At 44.2% G+C, this 12,028-nt stretch overlaps 1 protein-coding gene across 1 annotated transcript in view; it reads right to left on the bottom strand.

The window, feature by feature from the left end:
* Window positions 1-12,028, bottom strand: part of LOC115180921 (regulating synaptic membrane exocytosis protein 2) — a gene marked incomplete in the record, with an annotated part of 190,891 nt that overhangs the window by 65,176 nt on the left and 113,687 nt on the right. The window contains 7 exon segments of the mRNA XM_029743071.1: window positions 1,438-1,485; window positions 3,523-3,635; window positions 3,860-3,906; window positions 4,564-4,687; window positions 5,667-5,766; window positions 8,763-8,882; window positions 10,630-10,850. Of these exon segments, the coding sequence (XP_029598931.1) occupies window positions 1,438-1,485; window positions 3,523-3,635; window positions 3,860-3,906; window positions 4,564-4,687; window positions 5,667-5,766; window positions 8,763-8,882; window positions 10,630-10,850 (773 nt within the window).

The following is a 12,028-nucleotide window of genomic DNA, read 5'->3' as shown; positions in this document are numbered from 1 at the left end:
GCAACGGGATCCTGGACTTCTTGACGGGCCGCCCTCAGGTGGTAAGAGTAGGCAACAACATGTCTGCCACGCTGATCCTCAACACTGGGGCCCCTTAGGGGTGTGTACTTAGTCCCCTCCTGCACTCCCTGTTCACCCACGACTTCGTGGCCAAGCATGACTCCAACACAATCATTAAGTTTGATGACGACACAACAGTGTTAGGCCTGATCACGACAACGATGAGACAGCCTATAGGGAGGAGGTCAGAGAACTGGCAGTGTGGTGCAAGGACAACAACCTCTCCCTCAATGTGAGCAAGACAAAGGAGCTGTTCGTGAACTACAAGAAAAGGCAGGCCGAACAGGCCCCCATTAACATCGACGGGGCTGTAGTGGAGCGGGTTGAGAGTTTCAAGTTCCTTGAAACTCCATCACCAACGCTCTATCATGGTCCAAACACACCAAGACAGTCGCGAAGAGGGCACGACAAAACCTTTTCCCCCCCAGGAGACATGGCATGGGCCCTCAGATCCTAAAAAAGTTCTAATAGCTGCACCATCCAGAGCATCCTGACCATTTGCATTACGCCTGGTATGGCAACTGCTCAGCATCTGACCGGTCAGCATCTGACCGTAAGGTGCTACAGAGGAAAGTGCGTTCGGCCCAGTACATCACTGGGGCCAAGCTTCCTGCAATCCAGGACCTATATAATAGGCGGTGTCAGAGGAAAGCCCATAAAATTGTCAGAGACTCCAGTCACCCAAGTCATTGACTGTTTTCTCTGCTACCGCAGGGCAAGCGGTACCGGGGCGCCAAGTCTAGGACCAAAAGGCTCCTTAAGAGCTTCTACCCCAAGCCATAAGACTGCTGAACAATTAATCAAATGGCCAGTCACTTCACCCCTACCTACATGTACAAATGACCTCTAACTTTGACTCGGTACCCTTGTATATAGCCTCGTTATTGTTTTGTTATTGTGTTACTTTTTATTATTTTTGACTTGTTTATTTGGTAAATATTTTCTTAGCTCTTCTTGAACTGCACTGTTGGTTAAGGGCTTGTAAGGAAACATTTCACAGTAAAGTCTAAACATGTTGTATTCGGCGCGTGTGACAAATAAAGTTTGATTTGATGTTGAGCAATGTGTTTGAGCTTGTTGTTGCTGTTGAGTGTAGGCTACAGGATCTGGCAATGGAAGGGTGTCTCTCTGAAATATTTCCTTTAGATTAGTTAGTCATGCAAAGAGTCGAGACTCCTGGCATAACCGTATGATCATGTTATATGGTATCAATGAATAATAATAATAATAATAATGACATAATGCACCGCACTGCAAGGGAAAGATGCCGCCATTTCCCTGGTATGCATTTTCCAAGATGGAGGAAACCAAAAAGGCAAAAGAAAAAGGCGAGCGAAGACCAAAGAGAGTCAGTCTGTGAGTCAGACAGGTGTTTACCTGGACCCTAGGGACAAAAGGCGCTGTTCTTCTACTAAGGCTTTGGCTCTGGGTAAGCAAAATTAAACAACAACAAAGAAAAATGCAATAAAACCAAAAAAATCATAAAACAACCAACAAAACACACTCACTGGACTCTAACCAGTGCCACAATAACACAAACACATTTTGAGGAGGAGGGGACGGAGAGTCAATCTAGCTGTGTGTGTGTTTTTCCCCACCGTTCATTAGCATCAATCTGCATGTCATTATTCACTAATGTGTTGTATTGTCTTGGAGCCTTATCTGTGGGTTCTGTACCTCCACACTGTAATCCTCAGAGAGAGGAGGAGGCTGCTCTGCTCCCGTTTTCACAGAAGATGATTGATGACTTCTAACTAAGCATTCCCTTCCGTGCTCTCTGGACTGTAACTTTCCTTCCTTTCTTCATTTAACATTTGCGTCACAATGACGTATTCAATTCCAATTGCTCCCTCAACAAGGTATGAAAATAATAAAAATGTATAGTAAAAACACATTAGAATTTCTAACTGCATCCAACATACTATTCAGCTGGCCCTTGATCCAGCAAGGTAATGTACTACAGTATATCAACTACAGTATATTAATGACAGTATAACTACAGTATATTAATTACAGTATAGCTACAGTATATTAACTACAGTACGATTCAAATACTCTTGTTTTGGTTTCACGGTCAACTCATTGATGAAATGGAGAGAACTTCTGGATCTGAGCGGTGTGGGGCTGAGTGCTACAGGTAGGGATTGCAGAGATCAGAACTGCAGCATGATTGGCTGAATGGGTTCTATTTGCGTCATAACTGTCAGCATGGGCCTCCTGGGTGTAGGCCTATGAATACTGGAGGGCCTGTGTGTGCCTGCTACCTCTCTCTGTGCTCCCTCTCTCCCTGGCTCTCACTCTGCTCCTCCATGCTCCCGTTACATACAGACAGGAGAGGAGAGGAGCCAGGAGAGGAGAGGAGCCAGGAGAGGAGAGAAGCCAGGCGGAGACGCTAGCAGCAGCACAGATTAGATCTCCCCTCCTCACCAAAGAAAACAACAACAAGCAGAAAGAACACTGACATCAAAAGCTTCCTTCTCTTCCTTCCTTCTCTGGCTCTAGCAGTTTTACTGGAGAGCAACATTACAGTAGAAGGCTTACAGTGTTTACAGACACACAGTCAACTATCAAACATTCTCACCTCTTCTGATAAACAAATACACTATGGACTTGATAGACTGATATATATTGACTGATATCGACTGGTATATTTTTGATAGCTTGATATATTTCATGATATCTTTTTATTTATAATCACATATAAAATGGATATGTTATCATACGGAAAGGGATTAAAAAGCTGTGACTATTTCATAACTCTCTTTATTTTTTCTCCAAGAAACTAAATATCCTGAGTGTTGAGACAACAAAATAAGTATTGGAGGTTAGCATTAGTCTATTTCCATCTGGCCTCCTGAGTTTCAGAGTTTATTCCTCCCATGTTTATCTTAACTGACAAGCCTTTTACTCACATCCCCCAAGAGTATATTAGGCATCAGATAATAAGCAACATGGTTCAGGGCAACATGATCTGTGGTCCTATGCTGGGTTGGGATGGGTCTAACTGAACAACTCTCAGAGCTCCAGCTACTCTCCAGAGCTCCAGCTACTCTCCAGAGCTCCAGCTACCAGAGCTCCAGCTACCAGAGCTCCAGCTACTCTCCAGAGCTCCAGCTACCAGAGCTCCAGCTACCAGAGCTCCAGCTACCAGAGCTCCAGCTACTCTCCAGAGCTCCAGCTACCAGAGCTCCAGCTACCAGAGCTCCAGCTACCAGAGCTCCAGCTACTCTCCAGAGCTCCAGCTACTCTCCAGAGCTCCAGCTACTCTCCAGAGCTCCAGCTACTCTCCAGAGCTCCAGCTACTCTCCAGAGCTCCAGCTACTCTCACTGAATACTGCAGAGAAAGAAAACATCTGTTCTCAAACCCTCTGTGTGAATCTAAACTGTATGATCCTTTCCTGCAGGTAATGTAGGCCCAGACAGAGCCATGGTGTATTGTGGGTATTGTAGTAGGGTACTCACTGAGAGCTGTCCTGACAGGTACTGTGGGGCGTCCCGCAGCATCCCAGGGCTCATGGGAGACGTGACAGAGATAGAGGGGCGATCCATCTTCTGAGACTCAAAGGAACTCGAACCTGAGACAGGACAGACAGGGGGGAGGTCACATGATCAAATCTGAAACACTGTGATTTGGTAACATACTTCAAGGAGAGGAAGAGAGTGGAGGGGGAGGGGAGAGAGAAAGAAATTAGATATCATCACCTCTCCCTGACAATACCTTAGCTTGATGTTTCAAGGTTGATTAATTAACGCAGGCAAATTAGTTATCATTGGGAAATGAAAGAAAAGCCAGACTTACTTGATTCCAGTTGTGCATGTGTGCTGTCTGGTATCCGAGGAATATCTCTGAAAGGAGAGGGGGGGGGGATGAGGAATGAGGAGGGGATCAATTGGTGCTAATGCTGAATGCACTGTATTTTAATGGTCCTAAGACGAGCATTAGTCTTCATTCTCCTGTACAGCAGCTCCCTCCCTCAGCAATACAAAGCAGGTCAAATATAGACACTGACAAAGCAAAGGGGTTTCTGATTTCTCTGGGTATCTCTACTTTCAAAAATGATTGGCATCCCGCTGTTTGTGGAGGAGAGGGGGGAGAGTGGGTAGTGAGACACACACACAGAGAGAGAGAGAGAGAGAGAGAGAGAGAGAGAGAGAGAGAGAGAGAGAGAGAGAGAGAGAGGGAGGCAGCAGCCACTGTTCATTTCACTGTGCCGCACTGCTAGTCCCATATGAGCCTCTGACACTGTCATCACACTGGAGGACTGATGGAGGGGAGGGATATTGGGGGGGAGGAAGGGAGGGATGGTTGGGAGGCAGATATGTTACATAAACAAGCCGGTGCTAGCAAAACAAATTACATTCAAATACACTCAGCCCCCTTTTTTCCATTTCTCCTTCTTCTCTCTCTGCAAGAAAGATATTTTTACAAATGTATGAATGAGAATACACTGTAGTTTTGATGGTTCAGTAGTAATAAGTGTAGTTGCTGTTGGGAGGTCTTACCCTATGGGCCTTGAGACCACCAGTTCCACCTGGGGTTCTGGCTTTGATTCTAGAATGATATTGTAAACTTCTTTAAATGTGGCTCCTTGTAAAAACCTCCCGTTCCACTCCAGCACCTGGTCGCCTGTAAAACAAGATGCTGTCAGTCATCTACACATCAAGACGTCAGCTGGTACGGTGCAGTTATGAACATGGGAAGCATAGTTATAAATATAGTTAAAAACATGATCCGTGTGGTTATAAACATGAGCAGGCCCACATGATGAAAAAAAGGAGAATATGAATGATATTGTAGAAAACACAGCACACATAAACAAACAGTACAGCATTATAATCATTCTGCTAAGGTAATATTATAAATAATTGAATAGGCCTCGGTCGCAACCCTTATGGTAACAAATAACAGCACATCTGTCTAGTTCATACATGTTGTAATTAGTGCTATTAAATGAAGGTCAAAGGGTGTCATAAGTTAAAACAAGGTTCTGACCCAGTTCAGCACCAGTTCACCAAGTAATCAAAATGTTTCTTGAATCATTGAAGTAGCTTATTAAATCTACAGTGCTGTGTACATGAGAAATGTATTGACAATCTTCAGCGTGCTTGAAAAAATCTTATATCTATAAGTGTAGTTCTAAACACAGTAAGTGTACTTCTAAACATGGTGAATGCAGTTCTAAACACAGTAAGTGTAGTTCTAAACATGGTAAATGTAGTTCTAAGTACAGTAAGTGTACTTCTAAACATGGTAAATGTAGTTCTAAGTACAGTAAGTACTTCTGAACATGGTAAATGCGGGTCTAAACACAGTAAGTGTACTTCTAAACATGGTAAATGCAGTTCTAAACATAGTAAGTGTAGTTCTAAATGTGGTAAATGTTGTTCTAAGCATAGTACGTGTAGTTCTAAAGGTAGTAAGCGTAGTTCTAAGCATGGTAAATGTAGTTCTAAGCATAGTAAGTGTCGTTCTAAACATGGCTAATGTAGTTCTAAACATAGTAAGTGAAGTTCTAAACATGGTAAATGTAGTTCTACACATAATATGTGTAGTTCTAACCATGGTAAGAGATGTAGTTAGAGTATAAAATGAGATCAGAAGGTACCTGGTCTGAGGTGTCCAACAGTGTCCGCTAGACTTCCTTTCCTCACTTTAGTGATGAAAGCACAAAGTCTACCAGATTCTGTCATCTTTCCACCCACCACCTATGAAGGAAGCAACACACATCAACGTGTATTGTATTAGTATATAGTATTATACAGTAACATAATCACTCCCTCAATATGGTGCAAGCAGCCTGGCAGGGAAGGAATATGGATGTACTGATCACTTTGTTTGATAGAAACATATTTATTGACCATGTTTTAAAATGCAACCTGCAGATCTAGGCCTAATTCTAATTGCACATGTAGCCACATAGCGTCACTCTGCCCATAGGGTGCTATTCTTGAACAGAGAAAGTAGCTACATGCTTAGTCAAAATGTACATCTCTTTTCATCATGTTGAATGTCCCTGTGTGTTGTGTTGTGTTAGAACCCTGGGGCCACCTCTCTCTGCATGGTGCTCTCTCTCCATTGTGCTGGAACACTTGAGGCCTGGGGGGCCTATAGCAGGCCAGGCAGCCCAGCTCTGCTCTACTCTGTAAGCCCCTGAACTGCTCTCCCTCCACAGGCATCAGACAAATAAAATCCCCTCTTAATGGCAGTTGAATGCCAACATACAAAGGATCTTAGGGAAGACTCCTAAATGAAATGGCTTTATGTAACAGCCGGGCGAGAGAGAGCGAGAAAGGGACAGAGAGTGAGAGACGATAGATAGAGTTAGAAAGAGAGAGAGACAAACAGACTGGCTGGTCACTGCTTGCTGCTGAGTGAGGAAAAACACATAGCGTACCGTACAGCACAAAGAGGCACTGACCAGACACAAACATACCAATTCAGGAAGCTCATTCAATCATTAATGATTTTCCCATCTTGCCACTTTCCTTTTCTCTCCTGATGGCTCTCACTGTGCTAGCCCCTCACTGTGCTAGCCCCTCACTGTGCTAGCCCCTCACTGTGTTTTGGCTAGCTGTGTATGCTCAGATCTTAAACCAGCCCAAGCTGCACAGATCGTCCAAATGAATGTATTAGGAAGAGTAAAGAAAACCTAAGATACTTTTCATCAGAAAATCTACCGTCTAATCATGATATACTGTAAATATGGGACATATGTTTAGTAGCCTAGTTACAGTACTGTACATAATGGGGAATAAGCTGTACAATCACAATGTTTCAGATGTGATCTCCCTATCTACAGTAAAGGGTCTCTGACTGAACATTTCAAATAGGCTTTTCTACATAACCACACTGCATAGTACACTCTCACGGCATCTGGTAGTTTAGAGACTGAGTCCCAAATGGTACACTACTCCTTATATAGTGCACTACTACCAGGTCCCTGGTTAAAAGTAGCACACTATATAGGGAATAGGTTGCAGTTTGGGATGCAGAGAGAGTTTAGGAGAGGTTTTTTTGCACTGAGCCAATGAATGTCTTTGATTAAAAAGGTTCAATGTGAGCATGTTTGGATACACACACTCGCATCCCACATGGCCCCCATTCCCCATATAGTACACTACTTTTGACCAGGGCTCTGGTAAAAATAAGTACGCTATATAGGGAATAGGGTGCCATTTGGAACACAGTCATGAACATAAAGTATTTCATATCAAGACACAGCTCATTAATATTAATCAAGGAAATAATTAGCCGCCTAATTAATATTACATCATGAATAATACAATTATGTAATTCATAATTAGGCAAGGCACCCACACATATCACTTCAAAATGTATATGCAGATAAAAACAGCCACAGCAGAGTTTCTACAAATAATATGAAAACATTGCTTATTGTGGTGAAGAATTTGAGCGTTCTTATTTTGTTCTGATACATGTACCAAGGTGTAGTGTCCACTCATAATATACAACTCAACAATATCATTCAACAATGGTTATATCCTCTTCAGTACGGGCCTTTTGAGCCCTGAACACCTGGCAGTAAGGACTCCCTTATGATGTCATGATCAGGTTGTAGTAGATGTTGATAAGGACGGTTTGTTCATGTCTTTTTAGCAACGTCTTTTTCCTCAACCACAAAACCAGTTTACAACCAGAAAATTATGTCAATAAGACATATGTCCACTGCGTATACTCTTCAGCGAGGCCCAAACGGCAAGACATTCCCTCTACATACGGAATAGGATACCATTTGGGAAGCAACCTTTGAATAGTGATAGACAGCTGAAATAATAAATGGCCTCTGACCATCAGGTCAGACTGGTCCCAGTAGATAGACAGAAGTCCAGACAGAGAGGTCAGACAGACGGGGCAGACTCACCTTCAGTCCCAGTAGATAGACAGAAGTCCAGACAGAGAGGTCAGACAGACGGGGCGGACTCACCTTCAGTCCCAGTAGATAGACAGAAGTCCAGACAGAGAGGTCAGACAGACGGGGCGGACTCACCTTCAGTCCCAGCAGATAGACAGAAGTCCAGACAGAGAGGTCAGACAGACGGGGCGGACTCACCTTCAGTCCCAGCAGATAGACAGAAGTCCAGACAGAGAGGTCAGACAGACGGGGCGGACTCACCTTCAGTCCCAGCAGATAGACAGAAGTCCAGACAGAGAGGTCAGACAGACGGGGCGGACTCACCTTCAGTCCCAGCAGATAGACAGAAGTCCAGACAGAGAGGTCAGACAGACGGGGCGGACTCACCTTCAGTCCCAGCAGATAGACAGAAGTCCAGACAGAGAGGTCAGACAGACGGGGCGGACTCACCTTCAGTCCCAGCAGATAGACAGAAGTCCAGACAGAGAGGTCAGACAGACGGGGCGGACTCACCTTCAGTCCCAGCAGATAGACAGAAGTCCAGACAGAGAGGTCAGACAGACGGGGCGGACTCACCTTCAGTCCCAGCAGATAGACAGAAGTCCAGACAGAGAGATCAGACAGACGGGGCGGACTCACCTTCAGTCCCAGCAGATAGACAGAAGTCCAGACAGAGAGGTCAGACAGACGGGGCGGACTCACCTTCAGTCCCAGCAGATAGACAGAAGTCCAGACAGAGAGGTCAGACAGACGGGGCGGACTCACCTTCAGTCCCAGCAGATAGACAGAAGTCCAGACAGAGAGGTCAGACAGACGGGGCGGACTCACCTTCAGTCCCAGCAGTGCTCCTGAGTCTCGAGGTACACTTCCATCCTTCATCCGCTTGTTGAGCAGAATCCGCCCTATTAGGCGCTCCCCATCTTTGGAGGGCTGCCATGTCACTGGATTCTATAGGAACACACACAGCAACAACACACCTTGTGTTTTACAACTCATCCACACCAGATTCACTTCAACCACTTTAAAAAGACTCCTTCAGAAAAGTGTGTATCATGTGAAGGGTGGGGTGAGGTGGGGGGGTATCACTTCATTTGACTTAATGAGCGATCACACAAGCTCTGGTTAGTTATCTAATCTGGTGATTATGGCTCTGTCTCTATCCTTTCTATTTCAGATTATATAACCTGTCTTTTCTTTTGGGATTAGCCGGATTGTCACAATTAGATAATAAAAGTTCATCAAAATCAATTAGATAACTAAATTCACCAAAATCAAAAAAAATAATTGTATCTACTGCATCACAGTTATACGTACTGTAGTTGAAGGCAAAATGTTAAAACAATGGTAAAATAAAACAATATTTACAATAACACAGCCCACATTTTAAGCAGTGATTAGCTATGTCCATAAACATATTTCATGGAAGTACTTCAATATGATTTTAGGTACTATTTTCACTAAAACGATTCAATTCACATTTTTCTAGGTATGTTACGATAAATGTATCACACAAAAGTGTTATTCAATGAAAATGAAACATTTTGCACATCCAATGCCAGGGCGTGTGTGATCCTGCCAACAGGGAAGAGGTAGAGAGCATTCAGCACCCCATGCAGGGTAAAATAGGCAAACCATCACGCCCTCCTAGTCACCGCAGAGCAGAAGCTCCACACAAACCATCTGAGAAAATCTGCACTCTATCTAGAACATCTCAATTAAAACTCAGCCACATTGGCATCAAATCCAGTTGAGTTTGGATGAGTGTAGATTTTGTCTGATGGTCTGTGAGGGAGGCCTTAGCTGAAGGCAGAGGGAGGTTAAGACTGCACTCCACCACTCTCTGCCCTGCTACACACAGCACTACACCTCCACAATGGAGCAGTTAGAAGCAGATGAAGAAAAATGTAACTATTCAACAACTACAAAAAAAGAGGTGAACCGAAGTAGGATTTATGGACGAAAACTCCCAAAAGAACAGCACAGCACGATGATTAAGGCCAAGATGAAGAGAGACAAAAAAAAAAATGAAATCACAACAAACATGACAGCGGAAGGGAAAAAAAGAAAAACATAACTTTGTCTGTGCAAAACATCCAATCGTCTCTGTTATAAGTGGTTGGTTTAGTTTTGGTATTAGACTGAGTGGAGATCTAGGGGGGATAATGACTTGACTAGGTAGTGTATGTTGGGAGAGGAGGGGTCATTCCAGTGAGGGACTGGACTAGAGGCCTGTGTCTGTGAGAGGTAGGTGTCGTTACCCTACTGTAACGTTACTAAGATGGCCGCTACAGTAACAATAACAAAACAGACTGAGAGCAACTAGCAACATGCAACTAGAGGAGTGGACATTGCTGTGTGCCATGACAAAAAGAGGGTTGTGTTTTAATGCTTCTGGATGGATCTTTATGCTGCCAGAGAGCAAACAGCAGAGCAATAAAGAGGGGTTCCCCATCTCCTATTTCAGCAACACCCAGCAAGCTGCTGTCGAAATGAAATCAATCTTATCAATTCCCCGGAATAATAATAAAGACGAAGTTCAAAGAAAAATCAATCAATTCAAATTTAAAAAAGAAAAAAACAAATAAACATGTCTACTATTTAACAATTAGTGACAGATAAAGAGCGGAGGAGGAAGGTAAAGAAAAATAAAGAAAAAGAAGAAAGTGTAGATATTGTGGCTACTAGTCTCCAGTACCTTCTCACTATGGCTATGCTGATTGTCCTCGTTTAGGGTAGTGCTACTGCACGTGTCAACGCCAGAGTCTTTAACCTGGGGTTCGCACCATTCTGCGTCCTCTTCCAATGAGTGGCCCCCAAAGCGCACCATTTTCTTTTGCCTCTCAGATAAGGTGTTGTGTGTTGAGTCGGACAAAAATGCCCGCTCAATAGTTTTTCTTTTCCCCCTTTGACTGTCCCCTACAGGTGTGGGATAAAAAAACAGAAAGAAAGAAGAAAACCCATGCGGAGGTGTAAATAAAACAAAGCAAACATGAAATGACAAAGGACTCTGAGAGGGGGAGGAGGAGGGGGGTTAGGGGCGGGGCTCCGCATGTCTCACCAAAGACATTGGGGAGGCATCGCTGCTATGCCATGACGCATGGTCCAACCAGTGGCCATCCAAATCTCCTGTGGGAGCCACACACACACACACACACACACACACACACACACACACACACACACACACACACACACACACACACACACACACACACACACACACACACACACACACAAGAGAAGACAGCGAGAGGGAAAGGTGAGGACCACAGAAACCCAACGTACAGTGCTGACACACACACACACGCAGACACACACACTCAAAGGTGAACAACAACAGCTCCTGTGAAGAGAGTAGAAACATTCAGTCCATATACAGTAGATGGGCCTCCCTGAAGTCAATACTGCAATGGTAACCAGCACAGAGTACATGACCATGACTACTATAAACACACATTCAGACAACACAAGCACAGACCATTTAGGTTGTGTTTAGTCTTGGAACAATTCTCATTGGTTGCAAGACCAAACCAGGCCCCACACTCTTATTCATAAATCATTCACTCATGTTGCCAGTCAAACCTCTTTTCCAAGGCATTCTATTGAAGCAAACTAGCCAAAGATATCGTTGTAACTCTCTGCAGTCGTAACTTTAAAGCATGCGACAGACAGAAATTCACATTGTTCAATCTTACCAGCCTGGGTGTGGGTGTGTGAGAGAAACATATTCCCTCAGCCCAGCAGGCCAGGCAGGGACTTCAGAAGTCAGGGAGAGAGTTCATATTTTTCTCTGTGTCTGTGCTCTGTGTGTGCACTTTCTCCAATAAGACTCAGTCAGTCTGTCTGTCTGTAACCTGTCTGATGTGGGTCAGGGGGATCGATGGAGACTGGCTCGCTCAGACAAACCAAGAACTCGCCCCTGTAAACGCCCATCTCGCTCTCTCGCTCTTCTCTTCCTTTCCTCGGTCCTCCACTTCTCTCTCTCCTCCATCCATCCTCCACCCATCGTTCTCCTGATAGAGAGATCATCATCTTTAGATCCAACATGACTTCTGGACCTGCTTTCTAGAACGACATCACGTTGTTATAGACTT

This window comes from Salmo trutta, chromosome 3, assembly GCF_901001165.1.
Source record: "Salmo trutta chromosome 3, fSalTru1.1, whole genome shotgun sequence".
NCBI lineage: Eukaryota > Metazoa > Chordata > Actinopteri > Salmoniformes > Salmonidae > Salmo > Salmo trutta.
This window is presented reverse-complemented; position numbering and strand designations above follow the sequence as displayed.